The sequence below is a fragment of the Carlito syrichta genome, unplaced genomic scaffold, assembly GCF_000164805.1.
Source record: "Carlito syrichta isolate Samal-C Ts95f unplaced genomic scaffold, Tarsius_syrichta-2.0.1 Scaffold305460, whole genome shotgun sequence".
NCBI classification, from domain to species: Eukaryota; Metazoa; Chordata; class Mammalia; order Primates; family Tarsiidae; genus Carlito; species Carlito syrichta.
The window spans coordinates 65,361-83,825 of NW_007249556.1; the positions used below are offsets into that span (position 1 = coordinate 65,361).

An 18,465-nucleotide genomic window follows, 5' to 3' on the forward strand; every position below is an offset into this window, starting at 1 on the left:
GGCTGAGGAAATGACACTCAACCCCCAAATCTGGGAAACCTACGGTAATGGCAGTGGCCATGGAAGTTACTTTGTACATTTAAGAGGCATCCAAACAGGTGAGCCACCCTGGCTGGCCCTTAAAGAAGCCTGTGTCAGCCACGTGTGGTGGCTTATGCCTGTAATCCCAGCACTTTGGGAGGCCGAGGCGAGAGGACTGTCTGAGATGGCGGGTTCGAGACCAGCCTGTGCAACTTGGCAAGACCTTGTCTCTACAATAAATCAAAAAAATTAGCCAGGCATGGTGGTATGTGCCTGTAGTTCCAGTTACTTGGAAGGCTGAGGTGGAAGGAACGCCTGAGCCCAGCAGGTTGAGGCTGCATGAGTGTTCCACTGCACTCCAGCCTGGGTGACAGAACGAGACTTCAATTAAAAAAAAAAACTCTTAAAAAAAAGATAGTCTGTGTTTAATTCTTGTATGTGGCCACCATCATAGCGTATTTCTTTCCCGTGACCTTCATTAGCCAGAAAAAAATCTCTTTCTGAAGGAAAAGGAAAATCGCATACCCCAGGACCACTGTATTTCTGAGATGAGGGAGAAATCATATTGTTTTGGCCTCAAAACAATGTATAATAGCGTTGAGACTCTACTGATTCTGGGCCTTCCAATTAAATTTCTAGTCCACTTCTAGAACAAAAACCCTCAAAGTTCAAGAGTGGCTTTTTTGTACAATTGTTTATACAAATTCAACAAAGGTAAAACCGCGTCAGGGGAGGGCTAGGAAACACCACCTTACAACAATGGCACTTATAAATGCAGAACTTTACACCTAGGAAATAGCCATGTTATAAACCTAAACGAGAACTCAACTCACACTTCAAAGGAGAGAAAAAAGGAAAAGAAAGGCTATGTGGGAGCATTTATTCTACTTCTTGACTCACTGTGTAAATCAGATCTAGGTAGAGTGCAAGAGCTCATGCTGGGCAGACCCTCCTGAGTGCAAAGGCTGAAGGTGACATTTTAAAATTTGAGAAAAGTGAACTCTATACAGAGGAAACTGGGCAAAGTGTCTTACTTCGACTATAATTTACATTTATCCACAACATGCTCGTGTAACTTCTTGACATAAAAGCAGGCTCTCAACTTCCAGTTAAACATGCTTTTAAGTGGAAGGTCTCAGCCCACCTTGTCAGATCTGGGCACATTTATAGATGGGTTGTGTCGATGAAGTACAGGTTAAGTTCTCTCCTACTGTAAGGAAATCAGGAAGATTGGCAATCTCAAAACAATAAAAACACTGGTATGCATTCAAACGTTGCATAAATAACTTTTAAACAATTTGTACAAAAATAGTTCTGCATAATGTAAGATGTAACAAAATCAAAGAAACAAAACGTGTCAAGACAGCGGAAGGTGTGGTGTGTGGTCCACTTTATGTCGACACCAAAAACCTTGAAGTTGCAAGGAATGAGGGGTCCAGAACACCACCAATGACAAAAACTCCTAAGCTCGTGCTTTGATGAGGATTTCTCTACGGTCCATCCTTCTCATCGACGGGAATGTCTTGTAAAGGCCGCCTTAGAAATGGTCCAGGAAGCAGTGCAGTCACGATTCAGAACGACCAAAGGAAAGCGTCCAGCTCACGCATCCCCAGCAGGTAGTTGAACGGCTTCTCTCTCCCTTGGAAAGGCTTGCAAAATGGAATCTCTGTGGTCTCTTTTCTCAAGTTCCAAATGGAAAATAAAAGCCCTCATTTTTGTAAAGTCTTTCTCCCTCCCCGGCTGTGACCCCCACCGCCCGCCCCATATTTACATACTTGTCCTTGGACTAACTCAGTTTTTGCAGGAGTTTTTCTTCCACTTGCCCAAACTGGACACTCACAGACATTTCGGCTATGAACTGCTCACAACCTTCCTTGGTGACTTGCTTGCAGTACCTCAGGTCAATATGACAGATATTTCCACAGCGTTTGAAGAAGGACAGGCACTGATCAGTGACCTTATTGCAGTCTGTAGGGAAGAGGAAATGACGTGAGGGACACATGGTGAGGGGCCTGCAGGTCCCCAGACCCCAGTGCTCAGCAGCGGGGGCAGGACAGAACTCTTGCGTATTCCCGCCCCTGCTGCCCTAAAGAAATGGTATTTGCTTCAAAGCTCTCTTCCAATGGGGAACAGTTTCACCCATCAGTTAAAAAGGTTACTGTATGCTCGAAAAGCATGCAGACTGTACCAAGTGAAAGTCACCGACAATCCTGCCACAGGGCCATCTCTATATGCAAGCATCCTCACATAAATATGTCTCCTATCTGTGGTTTACCTAAGAAAGTCACAATAAGTCAAGTCGTTTCCTTTTTTTCATCTAATGTACTATTTTTTTCATCTAATGTACTATTTTGAGTGTTGGCGTCTCACTCTGTCGCCCAGGCTGGAGTGCAGTGGCACGCTCACGGCCACCGCAGCCTCAACTGCTGGTCTCAGGTGACCCTTCTGCCTCAGACTTCCAAGTAGCTGGAACTACAGGAATGTACCACCAGATAGTTTTTTGACTTATTGTAGAGATGAGGTCTTGCCATGTTGCCCAGGCTGGTCTCGAACCCCTGGGCTCAGGCAGTCCTCTCACCTTGGCCTCCCAAAGTGTTGGGATGACAGGCGTGAGCCACTGCACCCTGCTCATCTAATGCACTGTCGATGAATACTGCTTTATATACATTATCGTACATTTATCTGCCTCTTCCCTTCAGATGAATTCTGGGGGGGATCACTGGGTCACAGCCAAAATACCTGTAAGGGTACCCTGCGGTCCATTTTGCTCCCGGGGCCTTAGTGTTTCGGAGCACAGGGCGGCACAGGTGCTAACATTCCTCTCTGGCCCCAGGACGGCCGCCGAGGAGAAGGCCAGACGGAGCTGGAGAGCAGAGGCAGAACTCGGGCTCCTCCGCCTCTCCCTCCTCCAGACACAGCACTTGACCACACTGCTGTCAGTCGATGCTTTCCCTTCGTCGTACTCTTATCTTCTAGAACCGAACCCACAGTCAACTGGCTCAAGTGCTAGTCAGCATCCAGCTAAGACTCTGGGCAGGACGAATCACTCTTATCTTTCAACAGTATTTTGAGACCTTTGCTGCTAACCATCCCTCATATCAGCATTCTCATTTTTCCATTACACTGAGTGGGAATAAAAACAGAGCAATCTGCAATCACAGGGACGGAGCCTGTGCTACTGACATCCTATCAAAGTCCAGCAGGTGGGGTGGTGCGGTGAGAAGGTCAAGTCAGTACCACACAACCCACTGACGAGCTGACCACCTTCATACAATCAGCCCGTTCCAACAGCGCCCTTATGTTGGCACAGATCATCATCACACAGTGCTCGCCAATTCTTGGGTGCATGGTACAAGGAAACTCAATCTCATAAAGACAGAATTCAAGGACCAGGAACAGTGGTTCTAGACAGCTGCACAAGCACACCCAATGGCAAGTGAGGGCCGGGCAGTCAGACTGAAGAAGAACTGCTGAGGATGCTGACAGGATGCTGCAAGGATAAAACACCTGTTTTTTTTTTTCTTTCAGAAAGCTCATGCCTCCCCCACTCCAATACTTGATTCACTTTAAGTATAAAGAAGAGGGATTTTGGCTGGGCGTGGTGGCTCTCTCCTGTAATCCCAGCACTTTGGCAGGCTGAGGGGGATCACTTGAGGCCAGGAGTTTGAGGCCAGCCTGGGCAATATGGTAAGACCTCCTCTCTACAAAGAATTTTTAAAAAATTAGCCAGATGTGGTAGTGCATACCTGTAGTGTCAGCTACTTGGGAGGCTGAGGAGAGAGGATCACTTGGGGTCAGGAGCTCAAGGTTCAGTGAGCCCTTACTGTGCCACTGCATTCCAGTTGAGGGGACAGAGACCCTGACTCTGCTCAGAATGATAAAATATGTTTGCTTTCACATGTTTCCTTTTCCACCATTTGCTATGATATATGGGCCCTAATTGAACAGGGCTTTTCTGATATCAACCGTCTTTCGACAGCAAGAGCTGCTTACATTGGGCTTAGAGTCCGCTAGTCTCAGCCCTCCTCATATTAACTTCTAGAAGTGTCCAAGATGGGTTTCTTTCCTTGGAGTCCGGATCTCACTTGGTTGCCTAGGTTGGAGTGCAGTGGCCCAATCACAGCTCGCCACAGTTTCGACCTGCTGGGCTCCGGTGACCACCTGCCAAAGCTCCTGAGTAGCCAGGACTGCAGGTGCTACCGCCATGCTTGGCTAATTTTTGTGATGCTTTTGGTAGAGATGAGGTCTCACTATGTTGCCCAGGCTGGTCGCAAGCCCCTGGACTCAAGCCTCAGCCTCCCAAGTGCTGGGGTTACAGGTATGAGTTGCTGTGCCGGGCCCAGGACATTTTCTTAAGAGAATGCCTCACATTCAGGATATTCGTTGTCTCTATGGTGTCATTCTTCTTATTCTCTACCCCCTTTTTCCTATCAGGTCCAGGCTTGCTTAGATTCAGCAGAGACGTTTTCAGCATAAAATCATGTTCCTTAGGATGAGTTCCCAGCCCTAGAGCTCTACTCTGCAGGTCAGAGAATATGCACAGGACAGAGGGGCCCCACGCCCTGCGGCCCCTCTGCTGACTGCCCCTCCTGTCACCCTCAGAATCTTCCAGATTGATCCCGTTCCCCATCCCAGCTCCCTGCCTGCCTTCCAGAGCACTGTCTACTTCCAATCCCATAATGCACCTCATTCTTCATTCAGGTCCCACTCTGCTGTCCTCACCAATCACCAGCTCAGGGTGCTCTTCCCCTGAAATATTCTCCCAGTTCTCAGCTAGAAAGGCCTGACCCAAGTCCTGCCTCTCCCTCGGTACCTTCAAGCACCAGAGCAGGCAGCTCCTACCCAGAGAACTCTGCCATCCAGCTGGCACACTGCTGTACCCTGCAGCTGTCAGATGGCTGAAGGAGCCTCAAGTGCATCCTGGCAGTTACCTGTCGGCACTTGGACAGCATGAAGTGTGATCTGGAGTCCCAGCTCGCTCCTTTTCTGCGTTGACTCTGGGCAGATGGCTTTGGCCCCTCTTTGGAGGCTCACTTGTGCCCAGCTCGTGGTTCAAATATCCCCTGAAACAGGCGTTCAAAGACCCTTCTTCCACCAAGGAAGATGGATGGAAAAGACTTTCCTGTGAGGAGTTCCTTGGTGCATTAGGCTTCACTGCACCAGCTGCTCAGGCCCTCCACAGGCGGCTGCGGGTGTCTCCTGCTGGCGCAGATCCTGCCTACCGCTAGCCCATGGAAAAACATGACTTCCGTCGGCATCCTTGTCACTGCTCCCATCTTCAGTCCAAGTCAGGAGCAAAAGATCACATTTGGTTTTCAGTTGTCTTCTTGGGTATGACAGCACTATTATAGTTAATGTCCTTATTCTTAGAAAGCAATTTTTTTTTTGAGTCAGAGTCTCATTCTGTCGCCCAGGCTAGAGTACAGTGATATGAGCATGGCCACTACAGCCTTGACCTGCTGGTGGGCTCAGGCGATTCTTCTGCCTCAGCCTTCCCAGTAGCTGGAACTACAGGTGTGTGCCACCATGCCCAGCTAATTTTTCTCGATTTATTGTAGTTATAAGGTCTCACCAAGTTGCCCAGGCTGGTCTCAAATCCCTGGGCTCAGTAATCCTCTCACCTTGGTCTCCCAAAGTGCTGGGATTATAGGCGTGAGCCACCACGCCTGGCCTGTAACTTTCAAATGACGAAGAAAAAGCCGTGCAAAGCGATAAAGCGGATGTGGCACAAAACCGACAATTGCTGTATCTAGCTGGAAAGGGTATGCATACTTATACTATTCTTCTGATTCTTCTATAGTTTGAAAAGCATTTAAAACATAAAATCAAGCCGGGCTCAGTGGCTCAGCCTGCAATTCCATGCCTTTGGGAGGCTGAGGTGAGTGGACTGCCTGAGCCCGCGGGTTCGAGACCCGCCTGGGCAGGCGAGACCTCATCTCTACCATAAATCAAAAAATGAGCCAGGCGTGGTAGCGCGCGCCTGTAGTTCCAGCTACTTGGCTGAGGCGGAAGGATCGCCGGAGCCCAGCAGGTCGAGGCTGCGGTGGCCGGGAACGGGCACTACACTCCAGTCTGGGCGACAGAGTGAGACTCCGACTGAAAAAAACAAACAAACAAACAAACAATGGAATGTAATCAATCAAGACCAGCCTGGGCGACATAGTGAGACCTTGTCTCTACAAAAAAAAAATTTTTCAATTAGCTGGGTATGGGTATGCACCTGTAGTCCTAGCTACTTGGAAGGCTGAGGCAGAAGGACTGCTTGAGCCCATTAGTTCAAGGATGCAGTGAGCTACAGTTGTGCCACTGCATCCCAGCCTGAGCAACAGAACAAGACCTTGTCTTTCTTAAAAAATAAAAAATCCAAGAGCCCACAAATAAACCCTCAATATATGGTCAAATGATTTCTGACAAGGATGCCAACATCATTCAATGAGAGACTAAACAATTGTTTCAATAAATGGTGCTGGGAAATTTGGCTATCAACATGTAAAAGAATGAAGCTGGACCCCCACCATATGAAAAAATGAACTCAGAATGATTCAAAGGGCTGGGCATGGTTGCTCATGCCTTTAATCCCAGCACTTTAGGAGGCTGAAGTGGAAGGACTGCTTGAGTTCAGGAGTTTCAGACCAGCCTAGGCAACACAGTGAGACACCGTCTCTACAAAATAAAAAATATTAGCCAGGTATAGTGGTGTGTGCTTGAGTCCTAGAGCTGCTCAGAAGGCTGAAGCAGAAGGATCACCTGAGTCCAGGAGGTTGGTGAGTCATGACTCTGCCACTGCACTCCAGCCTGGGTGACAGAATGATACTTGGACTCAAAAAAAAAAAAAAAGACCTAAACACATGAGCTAAAGCTATAAAACTCTTACAAGAAGACATAGGGGTAAACCTTCATGACATTAGATTTGGCAGTGATTCCTGTGATATAACACCAGAATCATAGCCAACAAAAGAAAAAGATAAATTAGACTTCATCAAAAGTAAAAATTTTTGTGCATAAGAAAGTGAAAAAGCCACCCACAGAAGGGGAAAAAATATCTACAAATCATTGTTTCTGATAAGAGATTAACATCCAGAGTATATAAAAATCTCCTACAAATCAACAAAAAAACAACCTGATTAAAAAAATGGGCAAAGGCCAGGCATGGTGGCTCAAGCCTGCAATCCCAGCACTTTGGGAGGCCGAGGCGAGTCCATGGATCTGAGACCAGCCTGGGCAACATGGTGAGACCTTGTCTCCACAATAAATCAAAAAATTAGCCAAGTGTGGTAGCGCACACCTATAGTTCCAGCTACTTGGAGGGCTGAAGCGGAAGGATCACTGGAGTCCAGTAGGTCGACGCTGGGATGGCTGTGAGCATGCCACAGCACTCCAGCCTGAATGATGGAGTGAGACTCCAACTCCAAAAAAAAAAAAAAAAAAAAAGGCAAAGAACTCAAGTAGACATTTCTCCAAAGAAGATAAACAAATGGCAAATAAACACATAAAAAGATGCTCAGTGTAACCAATCATTAGGAAAATACAGCTCAAAACCACAATGAGATGCCACTTCTTACCCATTAGGATAGCAATTACGAAAAAAGAAAGAGAAAGTAACAAGTGTTGGTGAGGATGTAGAGAAGTTAGAACTCTTGTGCACAGCTGGTAAGAAGATAAAATGGTACAGTCACCATGGAATACAGCATGGCAGTTCCTCAAGAATTAAACAGAAATATCTTATGGTCCAGCAATTCCACTTCTAGCTATATACTCAAAAGAACTGAAAGTCAGGGACTCAAACAAGATATCAGTACAGCAGATTCATAGCAGCAGTAGTTATAATAGTCAAAAGGTGGAAACAACTGGAGTGCCCATCAAAAATGAATGGATAACACAATGTGGTATATACATGCAACAGTATATTTCTTTAGCCTTCGAACGCAAAGAAATTCTGACATATAGCTCAATGTAGATGAACCTTGCAGATACTAGGCAAAATGAAATAAGCCAGTCAAAAAAGGACTGTATGATTCCACTTATATGAGGTATCTAAAGCAGTCAAACGCTGTTTATAAACTTAAGTGGAATGGTGGTTGCCAGGCACTGGGCACATGGGGAATGGGGAGTTATTGTTTAATGCATAGTTTTCATCTGGGGTGACGAAGTAGTGCTGGCCACCTGGGGTATACCTATTCAGGAGGTGAAAGAGAGCCAACTGCTTAAGCCCTGCAGTTTGAGTTTAGCCTGGGCAATGCAGAGGCTGTCTCAAAAGAAAAAAAAAGTTCTGGAGATGGATGTTGGTTGCACAACACTGTGAATATACCTAATGCCACTGAATTATACACTTAAAAATGGTTTAAATGCTCAATATTATGTATCTGTTTTTCCCCAATAAAAAAACTAATTTTCTAATTTTGGAAGCTGGACAAGAGATAACAATTTAGTAAATTTGAGAAAGCCTAACCCTAAACTGGCTGAATGAAAAACAGAAAAGCATATTTAGTCTCCAAAACACCCCAAAGGGGACAAGATTTTGAAGAAAATTGGAATTCTGTATTGGAAGCAACAGGCACATGGAGATGGGGCTAAGGACAGGATTTAGAAACAAGACTGGTTGAGCACAGGCTCAAGGAACAGTAAGTTGTCAAAAAAAAAAGGATATTCCATTCTGTTGTACAGCCTGCTCAGAAACTAAGCTAACAAAGCGAGGCAATTATTAACTTTTAGCAAAAACAAAAAAATTGAGCAAGAAAGGAAAGGTACTCATAATATTTAACAGTTACTAGTAACTTACAGTGTCACAATAAGGTAAATAATAGTGACAACCAAAAACTGAAAGATAGAGGGAGGAATAAAAGAGGAGGAAGAATGTAACACTAGTAAATCCTTGTGCAATATAATACCAAGCTAATACATACATATGTGATGTCTGAATGGAGAAAAAAGTCAAGAAATTGCAATGTTTAAGGCAACACCTTAAACTCTTGAGCTCTTTCTTCCAGTGTCTACCTCCATATTACAAAATAGCAATTACAAAATAGCAATTTTGTAATACGGAGGTAGACACTGGAAGAAAGAGCTCAAGAGTTTAAGGTGTTGCCTTAAAGTTTAAGGTGGTGGGAATTAGGGGTGGAGAAGGGAAAGGCAAAGGACTGCCTCGAGCCCCCAGTGGACATTTCCACGATGAAACTCAGCCTGAATTACAATGGCTAGAATTGTAACTTCACTTGCCATGAGTCCAGACCCCTCAACCAAGTTTATGGATTCTGAATCATGTCAGCTATCATCTGTTTGTGGCACAGACTTATTTTTTTGTCCCCTGTCTCTGGTGCTTGAATCAGTACAGACTTATTTTGTCTGATGGGAGGGGAAATATTTTTTCTTTTAATCTAGAAGAGACTACATAGAGACATGCCTTAATATACTGCACACCTCTTAGCAAGAATGCAGAAAGCTGTAAGCACTGAGATGAAAAGATGACCTCAATTTACTGTGGTAGAAAACCAAAATGCAAAGGATGACACACACACACACACAGACCACTACTACAGGGGAGGGGATTTATACTGTGGTCTCTGCTATGAATCCATAATAAGTAAATGAGTAAACTAGAACATAATGAAAATAATATGAAATCAAGTCCTAAGAGTAAGACACCTCCTGGTCCCTTCTCCAAAGGGCAGTTCTATCACCAGCTCAAACCCACGACCTGAACCTGGAGCTGGTATCACTGTGGTGACGTCTCATGTTCACTCTGGCTCTTTGCCTCCATGGGGTGGGACAAGTCACAAAACTAAAACTTCATGAGAAGGAAGACTGGCTTCCTAAGGACAAAGGTACAGAATGATCTCATCCCGTCCAAACCTCCCATCCCCTTGTGGCATGGCTGACAGAAAGTGTACATCAGGCACAAATGTGGGGTGCAGAGAGGCAAAAGCATCACCACTGTACTGTGTCACAATGTAATCTGAGATGAGGGTGTCCTTTAGTAGTTGGTAATTTCTAGACAAAAACCTACAGGTTTATTTCTCTTTTTTCCTTCTTTTTTTGGTTTCTCCAAACCTGACACCCCCAGCCCAGACCATCTAAGAGCTACCAGACCAACAATGGGTTAGTGGGCAAGAACAGGCAGTGCTGCCTCTGCGCTGCACAGTCGAGCCTCAAGTCCTTCAGCCAGTGGAGCCTGTGAGGGTTCTGCAGTGTCTGTGACAGACACAGAACAATCATGAAACTGGAGGGCTTTCCTTTTTTTCCTCCATCAACAGGCCCTTTGATAGCAGGGTCATGAAGGGTGTGTATGAAGACAGTAAAGGCAGAAATCAAGCTCCTGCCTGCCTGTCAGAGCCCTCACCTCCTGGCCCCCTGCTGTCCCACATGCTGTCAGATGTTGATTCCTCTGCACACCCTTAGGGACAGTTCCTAGTGCATGTGTTTTGAGTCAGAAACAGAACTATGTGTACCTGCTGCTAACCAGCTCTATTTTTTGGTAGCAACGATTACAAATCCAACAATAACTGCTTAAATCCAACAGTAACTCTGGAATGGATTGGCTGTCTTTGCTGGCATGTCCTGGCATTGTGACCACATCATTGTGGGCACACAAATCACTTCCAACAAATGTGAAACTCCTAGTCTGTCCCACAGGGTGCTGGGCAGACCTGATGAGGGCTCCTGACTCACCTGACAGATTGATCTCGGTTAAGGAGTCTCGGGTGGTGGTGCCAACAGCAGTGAGCAGGTTAATGGACTGGTCAGTGACGTGGTTACAGTAACTAAGATGGAGCTTGGAGAGCAGGGGCATGTGGCGAATGATGAGCCGCAGGGAGGTGTCCGTGATGTCCAGGCCTGCCAGGCGCAGCTCCACGATGTTCCGGAGCTTGCTCCGATTGTCCATCTGACCTGGTGGGCCAGGAAAGAGAGGACAGCCCATCAGTCTGACCAGGGAGATCTGGTCATGCTGACATGACGCTCTAAAAGGCCTATGAGCCTTATGTGACACCTGGATTTCATTTAGCCATAAAGTGCTTCCCAGTAAAGTCAGAATTCCAACATTTAAAAACCAGAATTTAAGCTGGGCTCGGTGGCTCAGCCTGTAATCATGCGCCTTTGGGAGGCTGAGGTGAGTGGATTGCTTGAGCCCGCAGGTTCGAGACCCGCCTGGGCAACTTGGCAAGACCTCATCTCTACAATAAATCAAAAACTTAGCCGGGCGTGGTAGCGTGCACCTGTAGTTCCAGCTACTTGGAAGGCTGAGGCGGAAGGATCGCCGGAGCCCAGTAGGTTGAGGCTGCGGTGGCCGGGAGCGGCCACTGCACTCCAGTCTGGGCGAGAGTGAGACTCCAACTCAAAAAATAAGTAAATAAATAAATTAAATAAATAAATAAATAAAAGCAAGAATTTAGATTTCTGGATTCTCTTGGAAAACAAGAAGACCTAGAAATACTCAGTCCACCTTCTACCTAACAGTCATGGGCTAACTGGCGCAGAGACAACATAGCATCTTGGATGCCTGCAGCTCGCTTGTTTCAACAACTGGCAAGGAGCACTGGACGCAGGCAGCCCCACCCAGGAGAACACCACCCCGTGAGTCCTTGTTCAACCACAGTAACTCCAGTCCTCATGGAGAAGCAGTGAGAAGCATGCAGAGCCCCCTGGAGTGGAGTCCTGCATGTGCAAAGAGCCTCTGCCTCCTGCAGGATCCCCTCGGTGCCCAAAGCAATCAACGCAGCAGTGAAAACTCATCCCTCCTTCCTCCAGGGAAGGGCTGAGGTCCGAGAAGACTCGCCACATGCATCTACTGGGGTCTGTGGGCAAAAGCAGATCCCACAGCATAGCCTGGTCACCCCACCCCCATGCAATCCCTGGCCTAGCAACTTACCTGGCCTGTTGTCTGTGGGTGGGGACAGGAGATCCCTCATCTGGGCATCCTTCAGTCCTTCTACCCACTGGACATCCAGGGTCCGGAGCAATGGACAACTGGAACTGCAGAGGGCCGAGACCGCAATCCACGAGCAGCCTGACAGCACCAAGTCTCGGAGTCCTGGGGAACAAAAAAAGGAGTACAGGTCAGGGGATGCACCGCTAGCTGCCACTGCTACACACATGGGGTCCCACCCAGGGCTCACCAGGCAACCGGTTGATGAGCCAGCTCAGCTGCTTCTTGGAGATGTTGGTCCAGCTGAGGTCAAGGGAGACGGGCTGTCGCCGGATGATGCCACTCAGCATCAGGGGCGTGATGGACTTGCAGTGGTTCAGGTTGATGCGGGTCCACAACCGCTTATCGCAGCACCTGCGGGCCAGGCCAAGTGGGGTGACACTGTCAGAGGCAGGGCTCCCTTGAGGAGCCCCTGCATAGGTATAGTAACTCTTCCTACCTACCAGCCTCAGGGGGAGGCTCCTAAACTCAGCCCAATGGACCCTTCTCTGCTTAGCACCTGTCCAGCCCACACACAGGCATCTCTGCCCCGAGGGCCACAGAACTCCAGTAGAAGATGCCAGCACCCGCTCTCCATCAAACATTTACCAAGGCATCTACCATGTCCTCTATGGGCTGTGCCTTCAAACCACCTTGTGCAGCAGGTGTCTTGCCTGTTTGTATATGAGAGTAAGGAACAGCCAAGGCCAGAGAGCTGGTAAATATCAAGCTGGATTGAAGTCAGTGATTTGCAGCCTTGTTCTCTAAAGATAAGGACTTGGTCCTTACTTCACCTTCCAGAGAGCTCAATCAGGAAGGAAACAAGTGTGGTATTGTCCTCTGACAAGACCAGACTGATGGGACTGCTAGAGCCACCTGGAATTCTTTACAGAGCATACTTAAGCTATACGACAACTTAGAAGGAAAGGGTGCCACAAGTGACTCAAATGGGGATGACATGCCACACATGGGCCATCCCTGGTACAGTCTGAGCCTTAACCTAGAGCCCAACACGGCCTGCCGCTCACCAGCGGTTCCAGGTCCTGCAGACCCGCATGCAGACACACAGGTCTTGGTGGCTGAGGTAGCTGAAGACGGCCATCCACACCTCCCTGTGCATGACGTGGGCTGCCCCATCATCTAGGGGCAGTGAGTCAGGTGGGGGGCTTATGGGGGGCGGCCGGATCACATGGCGCTCCATCTGGATGCACTTGGGCGGGGACACGGAGGGTGGGGGCCGGGAGATGACACGGGGTGGACTGCGCAGGCCAGGCCCCAGCTGGTGCCGCAGCTGCTCCCGGGAGGTGCCGTTGAGCCCCTTGCTGAAGCGATGGGGGCGCTCACAGAGGCCCAGGGGCCTCTTGGGCTCCTCATTCTCACTTTCGGGCTCCGACTTGATGGGCTGGTGGTTCTCGTCAGCTAGGCTGCTCTCCGTCTTCTGGATCTCGTGGTTGAGCTCCTTGCTCAGCTCCTTGTTGGGAAGCCGCCGTTTCCGACGCATCTTCACCTTCTTCTTCTCCTCCGGGCCCTCAGCCCCCTCGGTGCTGGGCCCGGCAGTAGGTGAGCTGGAGCGTGAGTGATCGCTCTCCCTGGTTTTTGGGGGTGCCTCAGGCAGATCATCCTCTGGTTCCTGCTTGAAGCGGCGTAGGGGCTTGTTGGCCAGCGCCATCCGGTCCTCAGTGTTCTTCCAGGACCGCCGCTGAGGGCAAGATGCAGGAGGGTGGGAGAGTCAGCCTCCAGGACTCAGGACTGCGCCCACCCAAGACCTCCCGCCCCTCTGCCGTAGGACTGTGGCCCAGGGCGCTGCCTTGCAGTTCTGACCTCCCAGCCCTGGGAGAGAAAGACGGTACCTTTTTCCTGAAAAGCTTATCTTCTTTGCCAGGTTTCAGCTGTCACAGGAAAGAAAGGATGCAGAGTTTGCTCCTGGGGCTCGTGGGATTTGGTCCCCTCCACACCCTACCCTGTCCCACCCCATCCAGTCTCTAGGAAGGGCTGGAGGGACCCCTTCCCCCCAGATGCCGTCTCCTTCACGTCTGACCAACAGACAGGTGGGCCCTGCCTGCTGCTTTCAAGGAAGAAGATGGAAGTAGAGGAGCACGGTCGAATTGTTCCCACCCAACTGACCTCCCACCCTGGGCAGACCCAGAGATGTGCAGCCGCCCATTCTCATCAGCCTTGGCTCTGGGAGCCAGCTCTGGAGCGCAGGCCTTCGGGCATTCCCAAGCCAAGTCCCAAGCCAAGCCGGAGTGGCTAGAGCTGGGAGACTCCAGGCGCCACCCTGTGGCCGGTGGCGGCAAGGCCTGGTGGGTGGGGCGGGGCCGCCAGGATCCTCTGAGGTTCCCTGGACTCAAGGCTTCCCTGCTGCAGCTTCGATCCCAACCAGAGCGAGCTTCCCGGGCCCCGCGCCAGAACCACGAGCCAGAGCTCTGGGACCGCGGCCTGGGACACCGAGAACAGGCGCCTCGGGAGAGGTGGCGATGGCTTGGAGGACCAGTGGGGTGGGGGTGGGGGGCAGCCCGGGACTCACAAGTCCCCAGGGCCTCGGGAGGGCGGGGCGACGTGGGAGCACCTGCTGCTGGAAGTAAGTGAGACTGGATCTCCACCAAGGGCTGAGGCTGCTGCCTAGAGGGGGCCTCGGCGAGAGGTGAGAGGAGGAACCGGGGGACGTTTGAAGCGTCGAGGCCTAAAGGGAGTGGGAAGAGGAGTGACTCGCTGGTTTTCCCCTTTCTTTTGGGCCGGGCTCTCAGGACTGAGGTGACCTGCTCAGGGAAGCAAGAGGCCAGGATCCCGGGTTCTACCCGCTGCCCCTCCCCCGCCCCCACCCCACCATCCCGGCACCGGACCGCAGGGCCACCCCTTCCGCCGCCCGGCCCCTCCCAGTCCGTACACGCTTGCGTCCACTCAGCTCCTGGGGCTTCTCGTATTTCCGCTTCCTCCTCAGGTGCACGTCGTCGGACTTTCTGCGCAGGATGCCGTCCGCGGGCGCCTTCTTGGGGTGCTCGTCCGACCTGCGCCGGGGCACCTCCTCACACTCGCTCCTCCGCTTGGCAGGCTCTTGCCCGTCCTTGTTGTCCCGGTTCATCTTCTGCTCCTTGAGCAGGGAGCCGGGCAGGTTGGAGGCGTACTTAAAGCCAGGGCCACGCTTTTGCTTGTAGGCCAAAAAGAGAGAAGGAACAAACCAGCTGTATATCTTTGGACTTGCCCTTCCTCCTGCCCAAGCCCAGGCCCCCCCCCGCCTGCCGGATCGGGACAGGCTGGTCCCTCCCGACTGTCCCTGGGACTTGGAGCCCGGCACTCACTTTCCCGGTCTTGCCGGCGTGGTTACACTTCGGACACTCCCAGCAGTTGGGAAGCTCGTCGTTGACCACACCCTCTGACTCCTTAATCTGCAGGGACACACAGGACTCAGCAAGCAGGGAAGGGCCAAGAAGAGGCCTCACCAGCACAGGTCTCTGGAGGCCAGAAACACGAAACAGACCCCTCCCCAGCGTGTATCTGTTTCTAGTCAAAAGAGAAGCACTGCATGGGCTGGCTGAGGCCAGGGGCTTTGGCTTGTGGCCAGGGTTCAAATGCCGCGCCCTTCTGACTCTCAGTGACCCTGGGCAAATCACTTCGTTCTGTATGCCAGTGCCCTCAACCATAAAAGAGCTGGTGTTCCCGTCTCGCTGGAGGTTTGCAAGAATTCACTGATGACCCAGATAAAGCAATTAGCTCAGGGCCTGGCACACAGAAAGAACCCAACTAATTGTTCAGTCAATTCAGAGCGCTTTACTGTGTGCCAGGTGTGAAAGAATCAGATGTGGCTGTCCCTGCCCTCAAGGAGCACGTGAACTGGGAGAGAAATGAAAGACAATTAAGTGAAGAAAGGGCTGACTTCCAAAGTCAAGGAAATCCCAGCAGCTCCTTGGGGGTGACGTGTTTGTGTGCGTGTGTAGTAAGAAGCAAAGGTCAAAGCAAACTCCTACAACCACCACTGTGAGGGACAGTGGCCATGTCAGAGCCAAAGAACTTGGACTTCTGTAAAACAAAGACACACGGGGTCTGACACCTGGGCCAATGGGGCAGTGCCAGAGATGACAACATTCTCTTGGGCAGAAGGTAGGTGCCAGCCCAAAGTGGTCTCTTCCTTTCCAAGGTGGAATCTACTGCCTAGGACAGGCAGGCACAGCACAGCGGCCGCCCAGGAGAAGGTAGCTCTGCCTTGGGCACAACAAGGGAACATGTTCCTGGCGCAAAGGAGCAGGAATACAACCACCTGTTGTCTCAGGATCTGCCCTCCCTGACCCCAGGCCTTGCCCTCCCAGAAGCCTGGAGACCGGACTCCAGGGAGCAGCCCAGCCTCCTGGAGTCTCTCTCTCTCCAGCCCAGGTGCAAACAAGTAGCCCGTTTTTTGTGTGCTGAGACACTGGGAACCTTCCATAGTTCTGACATCCCAGGAGGTGGAGGGGTGTGTTCATTCCCTCAGTAACACTGGGTGTTTGAGCTGTTCCAGTGATGGCCTGGCCCCATCACTCGACACACAGAATCACATGAGGGTCCTCCAGGAATCTGCCACACTACTTACGCCCCTGCCTTACCCTACCCCGCACAGCCAGTACCACCAGCCCCGAGTCAAGCCGCACACTCAGGGCCCCCATAGGCTGCTCACCTTAAGGCATCCAGGGTGGATGATCTCATTGCAGATGGAGCACTCCATGAGCATGAGGTTAAACTTGCCTTCCTCTTCTTCCACCGTGTCTTCCTTCCCCGCCTCGCCACACACAAGGCACACGGCGGTATGGGGCAGCACTGGCTGAGGAGCCAGGGAAAGCAGACACGTCAGCAGAGGCGATCAGGACAAAGGGCAGGTGGGGGTGGGAGGGAGTCAAGGGCATGCCAGGAGATGCCAGAAAACTAGCCCCCCAGGTACAGTCATTCATTCATTCCATCTATATGCCAGATACTACACTAAGTGCTGGGAATACAGCAATAAACAAGACAGCTCAAAATCTCTGCCGTCCTGAGCTTATATCTTAGCAGAGGAAGGCAGACAAAATGAAGAACAATAATAAAGCATGTTAGACAGAGACAAGGGATATGGGGAGGAGGCCAGGGCTGGGGCTAAGGGATGGAAGGAGGGCTAGTTTTCAATGTGGAGGTCAGGGAATGCCTCACATTCAGGAAAGACTCAAAGGAGCTGGAGCATGAGCCCAGCCCAGATCTACATAGGGCTGAGGCTGCATCTCAACAGTGGGTGTCACAGCACAGCCCAGGGACTGTGGGGTCCCCAAGACCTTCACAGAGAGGCCTATAAGGTCAAAACTATCTTTGGAATAACAGTAAGACATTGTTTGCCTTTTGCACAGTGTTGATAGTTGCACCGGTGAGTGAAAATGCTGGCCCGCAGCACTCGTCAAGGCCAAGCCCCCAACTACACCAACAGTCACAGGTTCATGCAAAGCCACTTACTCATTAGAAAGATCACCAGTTTAATCTAAGAATGTCTTTGATGAAGCAGTAAAAATTATTAATTTTATGAAAACTTCAACCTTTGAGCATACATCCTTTTCAGATTCGTGTGATGGATAGGAAGCACTCCTGCACACTGAAGCTTGGCCACTAGCAAAGGAAAGGCTTCCATGTGACTGAGCTGTGAGCTGAACTAGCCACTTTCTTCAAACTTTTATTTGAGAGAATGACTGACAAAAATCCTGTGGGTAATAGTGTATTTTTGTGAAGACAAAGTAAGTGAGCCTCTCATTTCCAGAAAAACTGCTAACAGAATTTGCTGCAAATGACAGAATTCAAGTTTCCAAATGAAAATCAGACTCGGAACACTTACACGAGCCACCACAACCTGAATGGTTTCCCAATACTGAATAGCTTTTCTGACGAGACCAGTGGTGATATTAACACATGGTTTTAAAAATAATATTGCATAACGTCATGTGCCAATATTTGGAAAATCTGCCCGAGTCAAGGAGCCAGTATTTTCCAAATGACCAATGTATGGTCCTACAACATCATGCCTGAGCAAATGGAACATTCAAAGAGCAAGAGAGACTGATGATGTTTAATGTAACAGTATGAAAAGTACACGGATACAGTTTCAGAGTCCACATTACAACTAACCTTTAAGAAACTGCCCCTTCTCATCTCTACAATAAATAAAGAAATTAGCCGGGTGTGGTGGCACAGGCCTGTAGTTCCAGCTACTGGAAGGCTGAGGCGGAAGGATCACTAGAGCCCAGCAGGTCGAGGCTGCGGTGGCCGGCAGCGGCCACTGCACTCCAGTCTGGGTGACAGAGTGAGACTCCAACGTAAAAAAAAAAAGCCGGCCGGGCTCAGTGGCTCAGCCTGTAATCCCAGCACTTTGGGAGGCCGAGGTGAGTAGATTGCCTGAGCTCACAGGTTCGAAACCCGCCTGGGCAACTTGACAAGACCTCATCTCTACAATAAAAAACCAAAAAATCAGCCGGGCATGGTAGCGCATGCCTGTAGTTCCAGCTACTTGGAAGGTTGAGGCGGAAGGATCGCCAGAGTCCAGCAGGTCGAGGCTGCGGTGG

At 49.9% G+C, this 18,465-nt stretch overlaps 1 protein-coding gene across 3 annotated transcripts in view; it reads right to left on the reverse strand.

The window, feature by feature from the left end:
• Window positions 1–696: 696 nt before the first annotated feature.
• KDM2B (lysine demethylase 2B) overlaps window positions 697–18,465 on the reverse strand; it is a 159,131-nt gene continuing 141,362 nt past the window's right edge. Inside the window, exons 14-23 of one of the 3 annotated variants that reach the window (XM_008061705.1) lie at window positions 16,569–16,712; window positions 15,220–15,306; window positions 14,808–15,068; window positions 14,490–14,603; window positions 13,771–13,809; window positions 12,949–13,619; window positions 12,132–12,295; window positions 11,885–12,046; window positions 10,687–10,905; window positions 697–1,989 (exon numbers count right to left, since the gene is read on the reverse strand). In XM_008061705.1, coding sequence (XP_008059896.1) covers window positions 1,808–1,989; window positions 10,687–10,905; window positions 11,885–12,046; window positions 12,132–12,295; window positions 12,949–13,619; window positions 13,771–13,809; window positions 14,490–14,603; window positions 14,808–15,068; window positions 15,220–15,306; window positions 16,569–16,712 — 2,043 coding nt within the window. In that variant the 3' untranslated portion in view covers window positions 697–1,807. The remainder of the gene's footprint in view (window positions 1,990–10,686; window positions 10,906–11,884; window positions 12,047–12,131; window positions 12,296–12,948; window positions 13,620–13,770; window positions 13,810–14,489; window positions 14,604–14,807; window positions 15,069–15,219; window positions 15,307–16,568; window positions 16,713–18,465) is intronic. The other 2 variants (XM_021714246.1, XM_021714245.1) reach the window with 2 other exon arrangements.